Below are 23,073 nucleotides of genomic sequence, written 5' to 3' on the forward strand. Positions count from 1 at the left end.
AAATAATATACAAAACTCTATTATCAGGGGTGTATAAAGACCTTTCATAATGAACCATTATGTTAAAACGAGACCTTTTTAACCACAGACATTATATAGGTAGACACCTCGTAGACTGAGCTGCCTATTGGAGCTGACGTATCGCGCGGCCGCCATCTTGGATTGGTGTCCAGTGCGCTCCCTTGCATTCATTTCTAATGAGGAATAATCATAACTCCCCTAATTTTTACCGGATTTTCACACGGTTTGAGTTGTTATAAGCGGCAGAGATTTAGTTTTCATACAGGATGCTGTCACACATTAAAAAATACTGCTTTCATGCTAAAATACTTTGTATTATGCTCTTTAAGTATGGCATATTGACAGAGGCACACACTACTTAAGTATTTTACTTTCTACATAAAAGTACATTTTCAAGTATCTGTATTTTATCAGTGTTTTTCTTTGGAAAACTTATATTCCAAAGCATATTATCATAATTTTTACCCCACTACATTTCATAATTTCAAGTTTTTGGTTTATATTTAATATTTAAGTACATTAAACATCTACTTTTTTAAACTTTTACTTAAGTAAAAAGTACTTTAGTACTTTTACTCAAGAAAAGTAAAAGTACACAATTTTTATGTAATTTTTACGTAATTAGGTATTTTATGTAATTAGGTATTAAATTAGTTTTAATATGAATGAATTGAGAATGAATTGGCTGTGAGAATTTTCAGTCCAAAATGGCGGCCGCGCTACTGAAGCGCCATCTAGTGGTTGTTGCCAAAAATGAATCAGAGCCCTCTTGTTCTTCTATACTCTTTGCTACAAAGCTTTGACGACTCTGTCACAACAAAACCCTCCTGTTTAATAGCAACTTCCCATTGCCTCCTCATGTCTGTATCACTGGGAAACCTTCAAATTTGAAGAAAAAACAGCGAGAGATCATGAGAGAGAGTACCAGTTCCTGATGAACATTGACATAATATTATAAATAATAACGTAAAATAACCAAAATGATTGTTCAATCTTACTTGTGAAATGTAATCCCATGTAATCTGGAATCAATACTGCGCCGGTTATTGCAACCGTAAGCTGCACAAAAATACGGCCATAGTTGTTTTTTTTCCGTTAACTCTGATTGACTCTGGTGCTAGCGTACAGTGAGGAGACCCATCCAATATGGCGCCGACGCTTGAGCACTTCATGAGGTGTCTACGTATATAATGTCTATGTTTTTAACTACATACAAAGAGGGTCCCCTTACATGGAAGTCGCCATTTTGTGCCGCTATGTTTCTACAGAAGCCCTTAACGGACATTTTTTTACTAAGTTGTCTCCAACGATGACAGCTACAGTACCTTCTCTATGTGTTTTAAAAGCAAGGGGTGAGCAGTGGACTGAGCCGTTGGTTGCAATTCGCAACCTCACCACTAGATGGCGCTAAACTTTACACACTGCACCTTTAAGACCACTGACAACTAAACATCAACTTACATTACTGTACTGTATATAGTCACGTATTGAAATGTAGTAAAAATACACGTCAGTCATTATTTTGAATTGTGTCCATATCTTTTGATGCTAGATCTGGTTATTAGGTTTCTTATTTTCTCATCTCCAACCCATTTGCTTGTGAGATAAATGCAAACTTTGGCAAAGTACTTTTCATTTCATTTGTAGCTGATATTTTCTTCTGCACTGAGGGAGAAAAGTGCATTGGAGAGGGCATTACAATCTTCAACTTGACAGGTCACGATGAGGTTCAAACTTTTTGTAAACATATGAAGAGTTTCGTTGCAAACGAGATAACCACCGTTTTTTTAATTGTTCAGAAATCTAATTTTTTGGTTGTGCATTCCAATTAATTTCAATTCAACTTCAGTTAGTTTGTTTTGATTTAACCCTTCATAACTTAAAAAATACAGCTAAGTAGCACAATAAAACAAAATAATAACATGATAACATAATAATAAACATGTTTTGACAAAAATGTAAAAAAATGGATTTATCTCGTTTTGCAGCGAAACTCTTCATATTCCAAAATATATTTTTTTGTTGAATGGGGAATCTCACATTCCATCACACTTGATGGTGTTTGTTGGAATATAAACGCTACAGCATTTATTCAAACCATTTCAGTTTAGGTCTGAATCTTCTCACAGGACAGCTGAAGTACAGGTGTGTATCAGGAGTGTCTTTGACAGACAGATAGGGTATAACCCATCACTCCTCTTCTCACATCGGACCGGCAGGGACAGATTCTGATTTATTTGGTAGGCAGGCCGACTGGATGAGTGGCATTTTAATGTGCTTTTGCGATGCTTGGTCACAAGCACTATTGATCACGGCGTGGAGTCGTCGTCTCCGGAGAGCCGGGGTGCCACGCGTGATGTCAGCCCTGGAATGAGTTGCAATGCCTGGGTTTCCAAATGAAATCGTGCCCTGTTGGAGGGGTCAGTCCAATAAGCTTTCATTCTAGAAAAATGGATCCTGCCAATCGCCTCGACGGCTGACAGATGGACAGTCAGTTATTTGGACCCGAGTTGTCCGTCCATGTGCAGAAGTGTGTGTAGAAGAGAGACGTGATGGGATTGAGGGAGACATATTTTAATGGGCTTTTTTGAGAGAGAGAGACAGGCAGGAAGATAGATTATACTCTTTTTTTTAAATACTTTATACATTCAAAGACACACAAATGCAAAAAAACTGTCAGAAAAAAAATGGTCAAAAATTTGTCACTATAGTGGTACCCTATCAAAAGGTTCACATTTGGAGCTACAGAATTCATAACAGTATACCTCAGAGGTAGATATTGGCACCAAGCGTATACATATATGCACTTAAATGGTAGGACCTGTTAAAAGGATATCATTTCAGTGTCAACTTAACTCCATTTTTAGCCATTTTTACTGTCATTGTGCAATGATCCTTATCATTCAGGCATGTAAGTATTTTGCATTTACAGTTTAGACAATGCAAACATGTTTTCATGTTGACTAGGAGGTGAACCATAATAAACACCCAAAATCCATCCATCTCATTTCCAAACCCGCTTATCCTGTGCAGAATCACGGGACCGGGTGGATGAAATCTATCCAGCATTTTGGGTCAAAGGCAGGATTCAACATGAATAGATGACCAGACATTCACAGGGTGATCTCAGACAAGCACACACCTAAGGGCAGTTGATTGACTTAAATTCATATCTGCATGTCTTTGGACTGTGGAGGGAGAACGTGCACACCCAAAAATCTCATCTGTGCATGTTTTTGTAGACGTGGGATGTTATTAATCTGGACTGATATCAGGCTCAAAACATATTATTACGCGATAAAATCACTTGCTCACCGGTATATTTTTGCTGAAGGTACAAAACACAATTAATCCTCTTAATATCTTAAAAGATGTCGGTGTGCATGTAAAATCTGCTTTAATAGATAGCCTGAAACAGTAAAGGAATCTGATACAAAGTGTTAAACAGCTTGATGGCTAATCAAGATGCTGAACTATTACTCTTTCACTGCATTTAATTTACTTTAAAAATATTGGGATAGTTTAACCCGTGGCTGGGTAAATATTGGACAGAACCAACTGTTGGATTATTAATAAACCGATGCTGGGTTGTTGTTACCCAACTATGGGTTAAACCAACCTGATATTTTATAGAGTGGATAAACTGATTTGTTGTTGTTTAGTTATGATGATGTTTTCAGCTTTCCCATGAGTATGAAGTTGGACAACATTTATGGGTTTGTAAATTTGACATTGAGGTTATTGTGTGAGGGTAGACATCACATTTATTTTGATAAACAGGGAGAGTTGTGAAGGATTGTTGTTTACAGGATTTGTTTAATTGGTTGTACTTTTGTGTCTGCATATTTTATGAAAGTTAAGCATTATACAGTAAATATGGCTGCCATTAAATATTTCACGCGTTGTATTTAGCATGCAGACTGCTGTATTTGTATACAACAAGTGAAATATTTAATGGCAGACATATTTACTGTATATTGACACGCTGTAAAAAATGCAGCATTTTTGTCAAATCAACATATATTTTTATGTTACTTTAAGTTAACAAATGAGGTTAATTTCTTTGTATAACTTTTTAAGTCAAAACTCCAAATAGTAGGTTGAATTGACTTGCAAAACCAAGTTGTTTTAACTTTATGCTGCATTTTTTTTTTTTACAGCGCTTGTAATGCTTAAACACTGTAAAAAGTAATAGGGCTTATTCGCAAACACCGGAAGTCGCTAGCCGCGGCCATCTTGTTGACATGACATCTGTCCTGCCCCTAGCCGCGCCCGTAGATTTGAGTCGAGGGGAGCAGTAGCCTAATGGCTTAATCTCGTCTGTATTAAGAGAAGATGAGCTTGATTATTGTGGAACAATATCAAATAGACCCAATAGCCTTAAATAAAGATCCGTCCTTATTGCCAGCCGTAACTTATCCGGATATTTATAACTATATCGTTCATACAGTATCCGCATTCATCATACAAGCACTGAAGGGCCATTCACATTATAACTATAACGATAACTATATCATCATCCACATCACCAAACAATACGTTTATGCTAATTCGCTCACAGCACTCGCGCAAATCACTTGCCTTTAATATTGCTTGTAATAAAAACTTTTGCAGATGTCCTCAACACGCTGCGTTTCGAGTAACTCTAAACAGTGATTCTAATAGTTTGTGTAATCTCTTACCTTTTGGCATAACAGTTAGTTAATGTAATAGATTAAAAAGCATTATGTAGTCAATTTTCACAGCAACTGCAGGTAATCTAATGTTATAGAGCTCAGCAATGAGCTTCACTGTCATTTTAAGTGGCCGTGCACTTGAAGTTCAAATAGATTTTAATGCTATCAATGGTTTATCCTTCATCAGGTGGGATAAATCGCTCAGAAAGTGATCCCAATGATGTCGTTCATTGTATCTGTATCGTTATAGTTTTGGTGTGAGCTCCGCTATTCTGTTTAATATAAAACGATTTTCAAAACTATGTGAACGGCCCTTAATTCCCTACATAGTATCAATGCCAGACCTATTATTATGTTCATATAGTTATTAATACTAATTTAATATCAATTTATGGCAGCTTATTTGAAAGAGCAGTTTCAGCCACTGCTTACAGCTAACCATATGTGATCAAATGATGGGGACAGACTTTGCTGTGAGCATATATCCCTAACATTACCTGGGGTAAAATGATGGGGACAGACTTTGCTGCTGGGAGTCTCTCCTTCGCTGGTTCAACTCCTCTTTCTCCTTTCATGTTTTCTGACAGTCGGTATCGCATAAAAACTAATTCCAGGGTTCTTTTTGCTGTTATTAGAACATCCGTGTATCACACAACACACCATCGCGCGGTTTTAAAAAAATTACACCGATAATACCATGCATAATACCCACGCTGCCTCGCTTGTTAATTGACAAGACTGACAGTTTTATGTCAACAATATGGCCGCCGCGAACATTGATGACGTAGATCGAATAAGCCCTATACCTAGATCTAACTTATAAAAAGTGAGGCAAGTGACTGCATGGGAAGTTTTAGGTTGAGTCAACTTGCAACCTTTTTTAAGTATATTGAACACACTAACATTACTTAATATGAATGCAATAAAATTAAGTTATGGTATTTTATTAATAATATTTATGGTTAGTAGTTGTTTTTTATTCCATGAGATGAAGGCATGAAACGTTTATTCAATCAATGCACCCACTCAGTTTCATTTTGGGCAGCTGTAAAGCTTAACATACTTCAGTATGCAGTCTATGCACAAGCACCAGTCTTCTGAACAATGGTAACTACAAAACTCAAAAAAGAAACAGAAACTCTTCCAAATATCGAAGATAAATTAACATTAAACACTAACAAGTCTTTCTTTTTAGTTAAAAACAAACAAAAAAAAGTTTTAATTCAAATTTTACTCTCCAAATGCAGTCCCATGCAAAGCATGCTGGGATCTGCAAGTCCACTGCCTAGTTAGTTATGTTTACAAAAATAATTCATGTAGTTTTTACACAAAATTATTAAGTTAATTTCTTTCTTACAAATTGAAATAGATTATACATAATAAAATTAAGTTGAATTTACTCAATAATGTGTTCATTTAGAATTACTCAAATTATTCCAATTTTTATTTTATTTTAACTCATATTTTGATTTTAAAAACAAGAATTAAAAATATTGAATACAGTTTACTCAATTTAATTTTGTTAAATCTACTAAGGCACAGAAACACTTTTTACAGTGAAGGGACACTGCAATGTTACGTCAGCAAAGTCCTTGATTATTACGCCAGAATGAGAGTATAGTTCCCAGCCATATCGCCCTAGAAAATCGCAACGTTTAATTTTCCGGTCTTGGTGCACGGTGTAACTACAGAGGAGTCAAGTTTTGAATGGGAAAAATATTGAAACTCTTTGGTTGTTTTTGAGCATGATGCTAATGGTCTAATCTGATTCAATGGATTGTGCTAAGCTATGCTAAAAGTGGTAGCGCCAGACCTGGAGATCAGCTGAATGGATTTCAAAAGGGTAAAAATCAAATGTTTACCTCAAGGGGAGCTGGAAAATATTTTCCAAAAAGGTGGAATGTCCCTTTAAATGTCTCAAAACATAGGTGTCTGGGGTATAAACGTCACGCCGAGGTCTTTCGGGTGTGGGACAGCACTAAATCACAGCAAATCCAAATCCAGGTTGTTAATTGCTTTTTTCTTATCTCTCCTGCTCCAGTGTGTATGGCTGTCCTGTGGCCAAGAAGAGGAAACCTCTAGAGAGTCATGCCCTGGAGCTGTCGCCCAACAGAAAGGTCTTTCTAACAGTCATAGATCAGGAGTCGATGGAGAAATGCTACGAAACAGATAAAATGGAGGAAAAAGAGGACGAGGAAGATGAAGAGGAAAGGGAAGAAGAGGAATTTACAGACAATGAGGACCAATATGAGAATGAAGAAGTAGAAGTGATTAATGGAGATGAGGAAGAGGTGGAAGAGGAAGAAGAAGAAGTGGTGGAGGAAGAGGAAGAAGAAAGAGAGGTAGAAGAAGAAGAGGAGGAGGAAGTGGAGGAAGATGAGGGAGAATATGAGGAGCAAGTTGAAGAAATAGGTGAGCAAATCGGCTAAAGATGGACATGGTTTTGATTTGTCATGCTGTAATGTGAATCGCTGTATTAATTTTGCATCAGATTTGTATTTTTGGATGTAGTTAAAAGCCAGACCTGAAAGTGAAGTGCATATTGGCTAAAGTCATCCTCCAGAGGGGTAGAAGGAAGTAGTTTGGCGTCTTTGGAAGAAGGTCACCGTAATTTGAGGTGCAGTTGGATGATTTTGTTGTGACCTTCGGTGTGGTCTCAGTATCAGGCTAAAAACAGCTTTCACAAAACATTGATGCTCGGTTCCCTGACACAATGTCCCATCAGCTCACACTACTGGAGGTTAAGTTTAAAGTCTGCTGCTCACTTAGTACTACTGGCCCTTAAATATTAATAACACTAACAAAACATGAATGACTCCTGTAGGTTACAAGCTCAAATCTACCCTAAAAAAACAGCGTTGGGTCAAAAAGGGACTAACCCAACCCGTTGTTTTGAAATTTAACCTATGCTGGGTTGTTTCAAATGCTGGGTTGTTTAAACCCATTGTTGAGTCAAATATAATTTGGGGGGGGGGGGGTAATTTAACCTCATGGCTTGGTTCATCCATTTTTGACCTTTCGTTCCTTTAAATGTCTGTTTATGGTCATGAAGAGAAAGAAGTCTGATAAAATTACTGTATGATTTGTTGTGGTTTATGTAATGCATTTACATAAGGGCAGGGCACAAATTTCAATGTACATTTTAATTTCTTCATTTATTTACTGGGTTTCATTCACTACCAGTTGCATACATTTGTATTTATACGCACTTTAAACCTAAAAAAAAAATGTCGGCTCATATTTATTATCTGTAAGGTTTTGCTTAGCATTTTTCATTTGGGAGGTTTTGCTGTCATTTGGACAGTCACATTTACATTACGTTTAGATTTATGCATTGAACAGGCGTTTTTATAGAGATTTATGAAAATAAGAAAGGATTGTCATTACGCACATATTCTGTATATGCCTGAAAATATATTAAATATGATAAAGAAAAGATTTTGTATATTAGTATATATTTTATATCAATGATATATTATATTAGTAGTATATACAGTACATTATAGTATTTGATTAGCATACCAACAGTGTTGGGGGTAACACATTACAAGTAACGCGCATTACGTAATAATATTACTTTTCTGAAGTAACGAGTAAAGTAACGCATTACTTTTTAAATGTATATATTAAGATTTGAGTTATTTGCAAGTTACTTTTCAGTTTAATTAATTTGATGTAAAGAAAAAAAAATTAACTGCATTAAACTGAACGTGTTAAAGGAATAGTCTACTCATTTTCAATATTAAAATATGTTATTACCTTAACTAAGAATTGTTGATACATCCCTCTATCATCTGTGTGCGTGCACGTAAGCGCTGGAGCGCGCTGCGACACTTCGATAGCATTTAGCTTAGCCCCATTCATTCAATGGTACAATTTAGAGATAAAGTTAGAAGTGACCAAGCACATCAACGTTTTTCCTGTTTGGGATGAGTAGTTGTGCGAGCAGGTTTGGTGGTACAAAATAAAACGTAGCGCTTTTCTGGGCGGATTTAGGAGAGGAACTGTATTTTGTGGCGTGGTGGCGCTTTTGGGAGTACTTCAACTCAGCGCAGTAACACCCTTCCTCTCCCATTATGAGAGTGAGAAGGGGAGCGGACTTTTCAGGTGAGTCGAAGTACTCCCAAAAGTGCTATTACGCCATAAAATATAGTTCCTCTTTTAAATCCGCTTAGAAAAGCGCTATGTTTTATTTTGTACCACCAAACTTGCTCGTATAACTACTCGTCTTAAATAGGAAAAACGTTGATGTGTTTGGTCACTTCTAACTTTATCTCTAAATGGTACCATTGAATGAATGGGGCTAAGCTAAATGCTATCGAAGCGTCGCAGCGCGCTCCAGCGCTTACGTGCACGCACACAGATGATAGAGGAATGTATCAACAATTCTTAGTTAAGGTAATAACATAGTTTAATATTGAAAATGAGTAGACTATTCCTTTAAAATAGATTTTACGAACTCTATGCATGCGCGCCTGAGCAGGAACAGTTTCAGTCATTTTTGCTATGGAAGTATGCAATTTCTGAATGCAGAACTTCTCAGTCATAAAAGCCACCTGCAAGACCTGAAAGGGATCAGGCCTCAGCCAAGTAAGAAAAAGTAACGCAAAAGTAACGCAAAGTAACGTAAGCATTACTTTCCATGAAAAGTAACGCAATTAGTTACTTTTTGGGGGAGTAACTTAATATTGTAATACATTACTTTTAAAAGTAACTTACCCCAACACTGCATACCACATAAGTAATTTTTGCGTAAATGTTCTTGTATTTTTCATATTTTAGTTTGAAAGTTTTTTCTGAATCATGATTTATTTTGTGAAAACATCCGTACGCACAGTTCACGCACACATTTATTTCCAAAATGCCCCTATTTGGGTGGGAGCAAAAAAACACACTGTTTTGTGTGTGTACCTTTAAGTAAGGGATAATGTAGAGGCAGCCGGTAGTTATTGGGAAATAAGCCCCAACAGTGTGATCAGGACCCGACGCAAAGCGGAGGGTCTTGTATCACACTGAAGGGGCTTATTTCCCAATAACTACTGGCTGCCTCTACATTATCCCGCTTATAACACGGCTACTTGCCACATAAGAAAAAAAACTGGACATGAATATGAATTTGAAACATTTTATTGGCATATTTGTTTTAAATTAACATTTTTATTCGTCCGCGAAACTTTGCACAGATGCATAAAATGATCGTAATACCTTATTAAGATCCGCTGCTTCATACTTGTCTCCATCTTTTCTCTTTTAGCCAGTCTTTGAGAAGTTTTAATGCCCATTCTGTATTTTTTGTGTGTTGGCTTCGTAGCTGTCATGCTCTATTTTGTCAAGTTCAGTCTCAGTAAGCTGTCTGTGTCTTGTCGTGGTTGTCGAGTGTTTGTCACAAGATGGCGCCAAACAGACAGTAATCTTTATTGATCTTTATTGGCGCAGAGCGATTTTACTCGTGCAAGTAGTCCGGCTATGCGTTATTATTTTGGAGCGGTTATTATTTGAAAAGAACGAACCTGCAAATGTCTCAACTGACCAATCAGAATCAAGCATTCCAGAGAGCCGTGTAATAAATGCAAATAAGCTACAGCTCCTCACTCCCTTACCAAAATAGATGTTTTGGTTCAAATAGATTTAATTTCGCAAAGAACCACAGAAAAAATAGCAGACAGCAACTGAAGGCAGAAATATGATAAAACAAGACTATCAGTCAGCGGCCATGGGCGGAGCTTTAGCACTGTGACATCACATTGCTAAGAGAATCAAAACAGCATGTCTAATGTTTAAATGGGGATTCAAAAAAGGAGTGAAATGTTTTTTTTTTCATGTGGTTGTGTTCACAGACTGCCAACACACATATATGTCCAATCACCTTGTCAAAGTGGATTTTATATAATAGGTGCCCTTTAAGGGCCCCTAGTGCCCCCCCCCCCCCCCCCAGTTGAGAAACACTGACCTATAGAATGTCGCAATATTTGTTCGAGGTTATTTCTGGTCATGGTTGAATGTCTCCTTGATAAGTTAAGTCAGTCGTGTGATGTGTCTCAGTCGTGTCTCATCCTCTTCAGACATCTCAGACAGACACACATGACAGGACGAAGCTCTCTCCAATCAAACCTGACAGAACTTCCAGTCTAATTAAGAATCAAGCTCTCTTATGTATTGACATTAACCCTGCCTTCTGTAGTCTGTTTCCTACCGACTGTTATATCGACTGCGTCTCAAAACCTTGTGAGCTGATTCAATGCCTACAAGGTCAGTTGTCTACACAGACAGCATGCAAAGTACATCAGAACCAAACGAAATTCATTTGAGATGCTCTTTTGTAGGTGCCAAGTTGGATGGCATAACCAATGGAGCGTCAGACAACATTCTGATGTTAGCGTTTAGCTTAGCTAGCCATTTATTTACATAACACTAATATATGCATAAGAGCCCTTTGCTGTCCCTTACTGATTATAGTGATGGAATCTTACAGAGATTAATAAAATCTTGTCAACACCTGCAAGTGCTGCGATTAAAGAAAAACTGTTTGTTTGTCTATGACAGATAGTGATCATATAAACTGCAGTAAACCAAGCGCCACAGTGGAGAAGGATGACAACAACAATGACGAATACGAAAACTATGATGAACTGGTGGCCAAATCTCTGCTTAACCTTGGCAAGATTGCTGAGGATGCTGCTTACCGGGCCATGACTGAGTCAGAGATGAACAGCAACTCCTCGAACAGCGCAGAGGAGGAGGAGGAGGAAGAAGAGGAGGATGAAGAAGAGGACGAATATGATTATGAAGAAGAGGACGAGGAAGGTGAGGAATGTTTGAGGAAGAGTGAGCTGAGCCTAGACGTCAACAGTGATGTAGTCAGAGAGACGGTGGACTCGCTTAAGCTCTTGGCACAGGGTCACGGAGTTACACTTTCAGACAACGTTCACGAAGGAGACTATCAAGAGAACGGAGAGTGCGGGAACATTAATGCTAATGGACTCAACAATTGTGGGCAGGGCAGAACCAACACTAATGGTCAGATGGCAGATAGGAGCGATGAGGAAGTTTGCCTGAGCAGTTTGGAGTGTCTTCGCAACCAATGCTTTGACCTGGCGCGTAAGCTAAGCGAAACCAAGCCGAACAACAGCCAGCAGGTTCATCAACTTTCTCAGGAGGCCCAACAGCAGCTCCACAACCCCGAGGAACGCCGTGTCCTTGAGCGTAACTACTCGGACATGGTCAACCTGATGAAGCTGGAGGAGCAACTCAGCCCTCGCTCCAAGACCTTTTCACAAGAGCACAACAGCTTTCCGGACTGCGATGAGGACACCACGTCTGTAGCGTCGGACCACTCGGAGGAAGTGTTCGATATGACCAAGGGCAATCTGTCGCTTCTGGAGAAGGCTATAGCACTGGAAACCGAGCGGACCAAAGCCATGCGGGAGAAAATGGCCTCAGAGACAGCCAGGGGAAATCGATTGCATTTGCATGACGGTTTACGGCATAACTACGCAGAGGAACGTAAGGCACGTCTGCACCATGATGGACTGAGGAAGCCCTTCTACCTGAAAGGTAATTTGTGCAATTTGCTGTTTACTAATACATTGAAAATCATCATAATGTAGGGTTACAACAACTAACGTTTACAGTAAACTACTGGGAAGTTCCTACACTGTCAGAAATGGTCGGAAAATGGTCCCCAAGCTGTCATTGGGGTGGTACCCTTTAAAAATGTCCTAATACGTACCATTAGGTATAGATATGTACATTTGATACCAATATGTACCTGAGGTCTTTAAGTGCAAAGGTTTACTTTTTGAAAGGGTACCACCCCAAAGACCTTTTTGTTTACAGTTTTGACCAATTTTCTTACATCCAAGATTCAGGATCAACCTGTGCTACTGGTTCACTGTATATATTCTTGAATACCAAAACCATCTCATCATCAAATGTCATTTAACATCCCCAGTACAGAAAGGTCATTTAAAGTGGATTCCTTTACTCTAAGAGTAACCCACAGTGATCCTGGTACAAGCTTTCTCATACATCTCCATCCCCGCGGTGGAAACAGCAGTGGATTAATGTTGCTCAGAAAGGCCAGCATGGCCACATCACAGGCTAAGCTTGTCAGGCATAAGTAATGGCAATCTGCACGGCCGGGAGAGCAGCAAATATCATCCAACGGCACAGTCTGACTATTTATAAACTCACTGTGTGGAAATACAGCTCTGCCACTGGATGAAAATTGTAATAGAAAATAAGCAAGGAAATTGGACAGCGCTGCCTTTCCAGGGAGTTTAACTGTATTTCTCTGGGGATTGCAGAGTCAAATTGCATGACCAAATCTTTGAGAGCATTACTTTATGAGGATAATGCAACATTTTCTACGTTTTCCAAAATAATCATTCATAACATTGGACATGTCAGTGCTCATATGAACATTATTTAATATTGATACTGACATTTCTAAAAAATCCAACTGATCATTTTATTATCATCATCCCCATGCTTGATAAATTTAGTGAGCAATGCTTCTGCACTAAATCAAATGTATTTATTATAGCCACCCTGATCTCACGATAATTCGTATTTTACGTGTTGGCTAATCCGTATGAAGTGAATCGTACAAAAACACGATTATCATAAATAAAAAACAATAACAAAACCACACCCCTAAGCCCTAAACACCATGTCATGGGGCAAAAGCAAATCGTACAAAAATGTACAAATGTGGTTGTACGAATTAATACGAAATAGCCACCTCGTCAGTGGCATCTTCTGAGGGACGCAAATTTAAAATATGTGTTCAGCGTGTCATGTGTGTTGCTCGTGTTTTCAAAATATGTGTTTGTTGCATCATATGATCCATGTGCATCACGTGTTTTGTCAAAAACACGCAGCGAAACCATTTTTTTTTTATAAAAGAGACGCTCACGTTCACAAAATACATGCAAGACACTCACGTAAAGCAACACTAAAGAGTTTTTGCTCTTGGTTTCCCCTACAGGTTAGATGCGGAATTGTCCATTACCACTGTTGTAAATAATTTAGCCTACTGCAGCATAGCTGGCTCTGATTTGATTGCTGTAAAGAACGTTTTTGTAGTTTTCACTCGAACTACAGGAACGCGACCCGGCGGTTGGAAACTTCTTTGGTGCGGTTTTGGCCGATAGCGGGCTGCAAAGCGAATGTGAAAGTGCCGTTCACCCTGTTTCGAGTGGATGAACAACTGAAACGGTTTTGGAAACGTTATTTTAAGGTTAAAAAACTCTTTGGTGTTGCTTTAACACTAAACTCTGACTTCGCATGAGATTATGCGAGTATCTGACAAATGCGAGCGTCTCTGTTATCATAAACCCTTTAGACGCGTCTGCAGCAGGCACTTATTTTGACAAGACACGTGATGCACAAAGGATCGCTCGATGCGTCAAATACATGTTTTGAAGTTACGAGCCGCGCACATGACGGGCTACATACATGTTGTGATGAACTTCGCATCGTGCGCCCTCGAAAAAAGAAGTCACTGGCCGCCACTGCACCACGTAAAATACGTACAAATTGGCATAATATAGCGTTGTTATTGTGCTTTTTTATAATGTTACATTTACAAGTTTTAAAGTGGTTTTACATTAAAATTAAAACAAATTATTACATTTTAAATTGAATACTAAATGTTTGTTTGGATGCAAAGAAAAGCTTATGGTGACGATTTATAATTTTATATTGGTTTTAAGAGCTATCGAGTCTGATTGTGTGGGAATGTCAAGAAGCTGAACGTTTTAAACATAAAGGCATATAAATATAAGATTTTTCAGTTCATTATTCAATACAAATCTTCTTCTCTGATGACGCTCTCAGTCCTCATGTGGCTATTTTATTTCGCCATGTAAGATGCTTTGCGCCAGGTTTGCTATCAATGACACAAAACAACTTTCTGGTGTTTGACAGTCCATGCATTCAAAAAGAAAATCATAGAGGTTTATAACAGCACAAAGTGAATTTTCATTTTTGATTGATACTCTTTTAAAACTTTCATACGTTTTCTCAAGATGACGATGGGCTGACAGCATGTGCAAAAGGACGTTTGGCCAGACACTTTCTCTCTAATGGCAGAATAATGAGGGACGCTCGGCCATTACACGGCGATAACATCTCGCCACGGCAGAGATAACGGCAGACGCTCCTTAACCAGGAGGCATTATGATTTATAAAAAGTGTGTAGGCCTGACAGTTATGGAAGGAGCTCTTCCTTAAAGAAGGCACGAGGCGGAGATGGAAATTGAACAGTATCAGTATGACCGATAACAAACGGCAGGACCACTGACTGCACATTAATTATCCTCAGACGCTATGCTAATGGAGGCCATTTGCTATGCAAAGCATGGCTTGTCCTGGGCCACAATCAATATCCAGCACTTTCTAATATGTATTCCACTCACCGGTGCTTTCTCTATCTCTCTCTTCCAAACAACTGGAGATCAGTCACCAGAAGCAGGCCGATTGTACAGACATATGTGTGTTTATTAGATTCAGACTGAGAGGTAAAGGGATCTCATACAGAAATCAAATGGGGAGGGGGAAGAGATATGTCAAGAACATGTTTGAAACAAAACTGGGAACATTTACTCGTTCTTTATATTTTCAACTAATGAAACTAAGGAATTAGAATGGAACGGATTATTCTCTTTGTTTAAAACACCGCTATAACCCTGAATATGGATATACAGGTGTAGGATACCTATAGAGATAATGAGATAATGAGCTCATGTATAGCATTCATAAAGTATGTCATAAAGAGTCATTGGAAGCCATAATGAAGACCAACAAATGCAGCCTAGTGCAACATTAGTCTTAGCATTTAGATGACCATCACATGACCATCACAAGCACAAATCTGATTAACTGGCTTCATGCAATTTTCAGAAATCAGATTGCACAAGTTTTATTGGTGCACAAAGACTCAAGTCATGTTTACAGTCAACACATCAGAGAAAGACTGACGGTATTAAATGTATTCGCCCAAAGTTATCACGGTTTGTTTTTTTAGCATTTACTGTAAACTATACCCAATTTTACATTCAAAAGAGATCTAATAGCCTTCCAAACACAGCCCAGACATCTAGACCAAACCCAGGCAAAATTAGTGCTGTCAGTGAAAATTTAATCATAGCTCAAAAATAAATGAAATAAAATAAATAAAACCGAACACCTTGTAATCACTGTTGATGTTGCCTGCAACTCTATCTCATGGCTTGTATACGGTTTATTAATAATTCATATTTATTCGTATGATCACATCAGACTTTTTTAACTTATAAAATTAAGTTGCCTTTTCTCAACTATATTTTATAAGTTGTGACAACTCATCTCTGTTGACATGACTTGTAAATCTGAGTTTATTTATCAAAAAAAATTAAGGCAGCAAAGTATTTTTACAGTGTACAGTGGGGCAAAAAAGTATTTAGTCAGCTACCAATTGTTCAAGTTCTCACACTTAAAAAGATGAGAGAGGCCTGTAATTTTTGTCAAAGGTACACGTCAACTATGAGAGACAAAATGAGAAAAAAAATCCAGAAAATCACATTGTCTGATTTTTTGGGAGTTTATTTGTAAATTGTGGTGAAAAATAAGTATTTGGTCAATAACAAAAGTTTATGTCAATACTTTGTTATATACCCTTTGTTGGCAATGACAGAGATCAAACGTTTTCTGTAAGTCTCCACAAGGTTTTTACATATTGTTGCTGGTAGTTTGGCCCATTCCTCCATGCAGATCTCCTCTAGAGCAGTGATGTTTTAGGGCTGTCGCTGGGCAACACGGAATTTCAACTCCCTCCAAAGATTTTCTATGGGGTTGAGATCTGGAGACTGGCTAGGCCACTCCAGGACCTTGAAATTATTCTTACGAAACCACTCCTTCTTTGCCCGGGCGGTATGTTTGGGATCACTGCCATACTGAAAGATCCAGCCACGTTTCATCTTCAATGCCCTTGCTGACGAAAGGAGGTTTTGAGTCAAAATCTCACGATACATGGCCCCATTCATTCTTTCCTTAACTCGGATCAGTCGTCCTGGTCCCTTTGCAGAAAAACAGACCCAAAGCATGAGGTTTCCACCCCCATGCTTCACAGTAGGTATGGTGTTCTTTGGATGCAACTCAGCATCTTTCTCCTCCAAACACAAGAAGTTGAGTTTCTACCAAAAAGTTATGTTTTGGTTTCATCTGACCATATGACATTCTCCTAATCTTCTTCTGGATCATCCAAATGCTCTCTAGCAAACTTCAGACGGGTCCGGACATGTACTGGCTTAAGCAGGTGGACACATCTGGCACTGCAGGAATTGAGTCCCTGGCTGCATAGTGTGTTACTGATGGTAGCCTTTGTTACTTTGGTCCCAGCTCTCTGCAGGTCATTCACTAGGTTCCCCCATGTGGTTCTGGGATTTTTGCTCACCATTCTGGTGATAATTTTTACCCTACGGGATGAGATCTTGCGTGGAGCCCCAGATCGAGGGACATTATCAGTGTTCTTGTATGTCTTTCATTTTCTAATAATTGCTCTCACAGTTGATTTCTTCACACCAAGCTGCTTACCTATTACAGATTCACTCTTCCCAGCCTGGTGCAGGTCTACAATTTTGTTTCTGGTGTCCTTTGACAGCTCTTTGGTCTTGGCCATAGTTGAGTTTGCATTCTGACTGTTTTAGGTTGTGGACAGGTGTCTTTTATACTGCTAACAAGTTCAAACAGGTGCCATTAATACAGGTAACAAGTGGAGGACAGAGGATCCTCTTAAAGAAGAAGTTACAGGTCTGTGAGAGAAAGAAATCTTGCTTTTTTGTTATTGACCAAATACTTATTTTCCACCATAAATTGCAAATAAATTCTTAAAAAATCAGACAATGTGATTTCTGGATTTTTTTTCTCATTTTGTCTCTCATAGTTGAAGTGTACCTATGATGAAAATTACAGGCCTCTCTCATCTTTTTAAGTGGGAGAACTTGCACAATTGGTGGTTGACTAAATACTTTTTTGCCCCACTGTATGTATTTTACTAAATGGCTAATTTGTATTAATGGTTATGAAGTGAATCATACAAAAATTTATGATTATCATAAAAAACATTAACAAATCCCTGCCCCTAACCCCTTTAAAAAATTACAATGTTATTGCAGCTGGGTTTCCAGTAATTTACCGTAGATTTAAATTTATGTTATTTACTGGCAAGAGTTTGTTCAAAGTTAAATAAATTTTAAATATTAACAAGTCTTTATCTTTACAGAATAAAACTATACAATAACAGCCTCATGCAAAGCATTCTGGGAATCAGAAATCATCATCAAACTTTTTTGATTTGTTTTTTGACAGATTTTGTTTCCCAGAATATTTTGCTTGATGCTGTTTTTTTTTAGTTTTACTCTGTAAAGACAAAGACTTGTAAATGTTAAATGTTCATTTAACTTTGAACAAAATGTTGCCAGTAAAAAAACATAAATTTAAATCTACGGTAAGTTATCGGAAACCCAGCTGCAATTTCTACGGAATTATTTTACAGTGCGAATTTAGCAAAACAGTGAAATGACAGCTATTGCTTACTTGGATATTTACACTAGCAGAATTATATTCTGTTTTTTTTTATTTACACAACTGGTCAAAAGATTTATTACTCTCTATTATACTCATCAAAACAACACACATGTAACTTTGGGAATTATATTGTAAGATGACTTTTAAACAGTACTGAAGGAGTTTACATCTATTCTAGACTCTTATTGGCTCTTTATTATCCAGTCCAATTCGTTTTTTATTTGTTTATTATATTAATTACAAATTATATCTTAGTCTACAAAAATAAATTAAGATCATGAGAAGGAGTCATTTAAGTCAAGTGACCTTAAACCTTTGAGCAGTATAACTATCTTTATTATAAATTTTCTTATAGAAAAATAGTAAACACACAAAAAATATGAAAAAGTATAGTAAATTAGTCCTAGTAAATTAAAACTTTAATCTATTGTAGCGTCATCAAAGCAGCTACTAACTCCTAACATTACACACATTTAAGATCAAAAGCTTTTGAGATCGAAAGAAAAACATCAAGAAAGTAATCCTAATTTTTTAAGCAGTAGTATATCTCTGATAATCTGTGCTTTATATTTTTTGGATGAAAAGAAAGTCTTTGCAGATTACCCCTAATTTGTTGGTTTTTTGGATATATCCACCCCTAAATCATATGTACAAAAACTTTACATGTCTGTCAGACGATCTAAGTGTGCAGTTCTTGGCCAGAATAAAGTATAATGTGGACCAGACCTCATGCCAAAACAACATAACATCTGTGAAAGGAGTTAAAACACATAACAGTGATATTAATATATCAAATGCTTGTAATTGCTTACATGTTTACTCATCAATATTCTCTTTGTAGATTCTTCACGGTCAGGGAAGAAAGAAAGTCGGTGCCCGACGCCTGGTTGTGATGGGACAGGTCATGTGACGGGTTTGTACCCTCATCATCGCAGTCTGTCTGGATGTCCTCATAAAGACAGAGTCCCACCAGAAAGTAAGAACATCAACGCTTGTCCTGTTCACTTTGTGTGCTTTGGTTGATTATTTGTCTGTCTGTCTGCGTTGGTTTCTGTGGGACTGAGATTGTTTACAGTTACACACTTTGGTTCATTTTGCATGCTGTTATACGACACCACAAACTTCAAGCAAACATCTGGGTCATTCCTGCAGTTTTGAACACTCTATAAAAGTATTTCTATAAAAGTCTAACAGCCTTTTAGAAATGTCATTTACACATTTTACACAATAAAAAGTGTTGGCAATACTACAAAAAAAAAACAAATCTACCCAATGAAAAACATTACATTTTCAATATTTCATCAATAAGTCAGTACATAGTCAAGTTTGAATTGTTTGTTGTGATTAAATGAACATGAAATTGCTTTGAAAAGTTGAAGTGATTAGTTTAGTCTTTGCGTGATGGACACGAGCGATCTCAATATCACAGCCATGCATGAATGCATTTATTGTTTCCGTTGATAACTGTGATGGTATCCTAATGAAGGCTACTTTAATAAGCTGCTTAGATTTCTCATATTGTTTTAGACGCTCAATTAAATCCAGTTGAATAAACTGTTTAATAATTATAATCTGATGAAAGAGGACGGACGAGACGTTTGCTATGATTTCCACTCGCTCACCTTGTGCAACTCTTCCATTAAAGCCTCTTTTATGAGATTCATTAAAATGCAAAAAAGAATTGTGAGCGAGTTTTATTCACAAATGGACCAGATGGCAATCAAACTAACTGACGGCTTTGACAACAGACTGAAATTAGTTCACAAAAACATTTGCTTTAGCGCGTCCAGATGGCACAGAGTTTGTGAGCTGGCACTTGGGTGGCACAGAAAGGGCATTTTTACATGACCATCACTTTAGTTTGTACAGTGACGTGAAAGATAATCATTTATTTGTCTAGCATGTATGTTGAGTCATTGGAAGTTGATTTTGTCAATCATGTCATATAAAGTATTTGGAGATTTTCTGCTTATCATTCTTCTCGCCAGTGGGAGTTTATGGAAGACCCTTGTAAAATGTTTTTGGTAAGAAATTTGGCACATCATAACGGAGAACGTTAACTTTTGTTATACAAATTTTGAGGATCTCAGTTTACATACAGTAGCAACACCCTTGCAATCTTAAAAACCACCCAGTTTTACACATTTAAGGACCCCTCATATTTGCTTCAGATGTCTCTGGTGGTGCATTTTATCTTTGTATACAATCCCTCAATATAATCCTATAAGCGGTCTGTGCATTCACATCGACATGTTTCACAGCATCAGATGACGTAAGAGAAATAACTAACTATTTACACTTAGTGCTAATTGCGTCGCATGTTGGCAAACACTATTTACACTAGCTCCGCCCACCAATGTGTGGTTGGGCCACTAAAGTTTAAAAAAGACATGGGTCATTCCACTGAATCTGTTGTAACTCGTCAAAATTGAAGTTGATTTTTTTATTTTTTTTTAACACTAAATCAAATAATCTAATCTAAATCTAATAACACACATGTTTTACTTTTCAAAATGAGTAATGGTCAGTATCAGGTAACTTTTATTTTTAACATGGTTTCTTAAAGGTGCAGTGTGTAATTTTTTAAAAAAAATCTCTTGACAGAAATGCAAAATAATACACAAAACTATATTATCAGAGGTGTATGAAGACCTTTCATAATAAACTGTTATGTTTTTATTACCTTGTTTTTATCTACATATTGAGGGTCCCCTTACATAGAAGTCACCATTTTGTGCCTCCATGTTTCTACAGACAAACTTTTTTACTTAGTTGTCTCCGAAGATGACATGTTTGTCCGGTGGCAGCTACTGTAGCTTCTCTATGCATTTCAAAAGCGAGGGGTGAACCGTGAGCAGTGAACTGAGCCATTGGTTGTAATTCGCAACCTCACCACTAGATGCCGCTAAATTTACACACTGCACCTTTAATGGAGGATGGAGGCATTTTGGTAACAGGACTGAAAGTAACAGGACTGAGTTTTTAGCATAGATTTAGCAAATACATGAAATATAGCTGCATTAAATATCTGCTGATACACTTAGCAAAATCTAGTAATTTACCAAAATGTTTTATTTTAAAATAAACTGATAACATCAAAGAAATAATATACTGTAGGTAACAGGATTGAACATTAAGATTGACATTCACATTCATAGCATCAATATCATAAAATATACAGAAAAGTAACTTTTGATCTTCACATGGCCTTCAGAAGATCCAGATGATGTTGCTTCCTCTTAAAAATGTAACTTGCGGGATATTCCTAAATTTTCAGAGGAGGTAATGTGTTGGGGAACAGGACTGAGTGAAATCCTGGGTACATAACTAAAATGTGCATTTATCTAAAATATTATGACTTTTCAATGGTAAAAAAAAATATTTAAAGCAAAGATGGGATATGAACCCACACAAAAAATTCAAAAAATTAAAGATATCTCAAGAATCGTTTGCTTTATATTTAAAGTATAGAGATAGAGAACATGGACAGATAATTTTTTTTTACTTTTTAGTGTTCTGTGTAGTTTTTATTAATGCTTTGAAATATTTAGTTTAAATTTGGTGTTAGATTAACACGCAGGATACTTTGCTTAATAATGAAATGTATTTTAGAGTTAGTTTTCTTGTTTTGTAAAAGTTATCATATAAGTGGATGCTGCATTATTGGAAGAAAATAAAACACTGACCCCAACGCAATAAATACTTTTATTCTTACACTTTATTTCCACTTTTTGAACATTTTCTTCATTTTTATTGAAAATAAATGCCTTTTCGATGTGATGTGTGATGCAGAAATGACCCACATCCAGAAATCAACGGCTTTTGCTGACCTTGCTCTTCTGCATCACATATCAGATCGAAAAGGCATTTATTTTCAATAAAAATGAAGAAAATGTTCAAAAAGTGGAAATAAAGTGTAAGAATAAAAGTATTTATTGCGTTGGGGTCAGTGTTTTATTTTCTTCCAATAATGCAGCATCCACTTATAATTTGATAACTTTTACAAAATCATTATTTCATCCTGTTACTCTACAACAATACTGAGATGCAAATCTGCCAATATAGATTGCGTCTAATTACAATTTACACTTATTGCAAAAATAATTCTTTTATTATTAAATCAAACTTATTTTTACCTTCTGTAAATAGCATATCGATAAGAAAATGGTGATATTGTCACTTAAATGTAAATATTATCTACGGTTATTTGCACTTAATGTCAAATAAATATATGCCTGATGATGAAGATAAGGTTTAAGGATGTGATGATGAACATGAGCACTTGAAGAGTGTAGATCGGCTCACTTCTGCCCGTCTTTTCTGTCCCCTACTCTGGTGGTTTGATGATCTGTCATCATATTGGTGTGGACTGGGATTGTAGAAGGTGTTGGACAGTTGTGGTGAAACCAAAAGCACATTTATTACAGAAAGAAAAATAATAAATGTTCACATGTGAGAGATGTCATTTATCTGGCTGCTGATGTGACAAACCTACAGTATAAAGCACTGAACGCACTGAAAGCATTATATATGAGGTAGCTTCAGTAGGTGATCACAGTCCAATCCAGATTCAAGGTCTTTGTTAAACCATCTGCATCATTCACATGTACTTTGCTGGCGAGTTAAAGAAAGAAAGAAGCAGATTTTACCTGCAACATCTTGCAAAACCCCATTAAAAATGACCTGATGGGGACAGCTTTCTGTCCTATTGTGATATATCTGCAACTGGACATATGCTTCTTGAAAGCCTGTAGTTGTTAGTTAATATATGATCGAGTTGCCAATATTTCATTGTATAACATGGATA

The 23,073-nt window shown here is 37.1% G+C and overlaps 1 protein-coding gene across 7 annotated transcripts in view; it reads left to right on the forward strand.

Annotated features, from left to right (window-relative positions):
• The window catches only part of myt1lb (myelin transcription factor 1-like, b), a 102,282-nt gene that overhangs the window by 58,604 nt on the left and 20,605 nt on the right, over positions 1 to 23,073 (forward strand). For 5 of the 7 annotated variants that reach the window (XM_055172343.2, XM_055172345.2, XM_055172342.2 and 2 more), the window contains 3 exons: positions 6,739 to 7,109; positions 11,241 to 12,251; positions 19,108 to 19,242. In XM_055172343.2, coding sequence (XP_055028318.2) covers positions 6,739 to 7,109; positions 11,241 to 12,251; positions 19,108 to 19,242 — 1,517 coding nt within the window. The remainder of the gene's footprint in view (positions 1 to 6,738; positions 7,110 to 11,240; positions 12,252 to 19,107; positions 19,243 to 23,073) is intronic. The other 2 variants (XM_055172348.2, XM_055172347.2) reach the window with 1 other exon arrangement.

The sequence above is a fragment of the Misgurnus anguillicaudatus genome, chromosome 7 (assembly GCF_027580225.2).
Source record: "Misgurnus anguillicaudatus chromosome 7, ASM2758022v2, whole genome shotgun sequence".
In the NCBI taxonomy this organism is placed as follows: domain Eukaryota; kingdom Metazoa; phylum Chordata; class Actinopteri; order Cypriniformes; family Cobitidae; genus Misgurnus; species Misgurnus anguillicaudatus.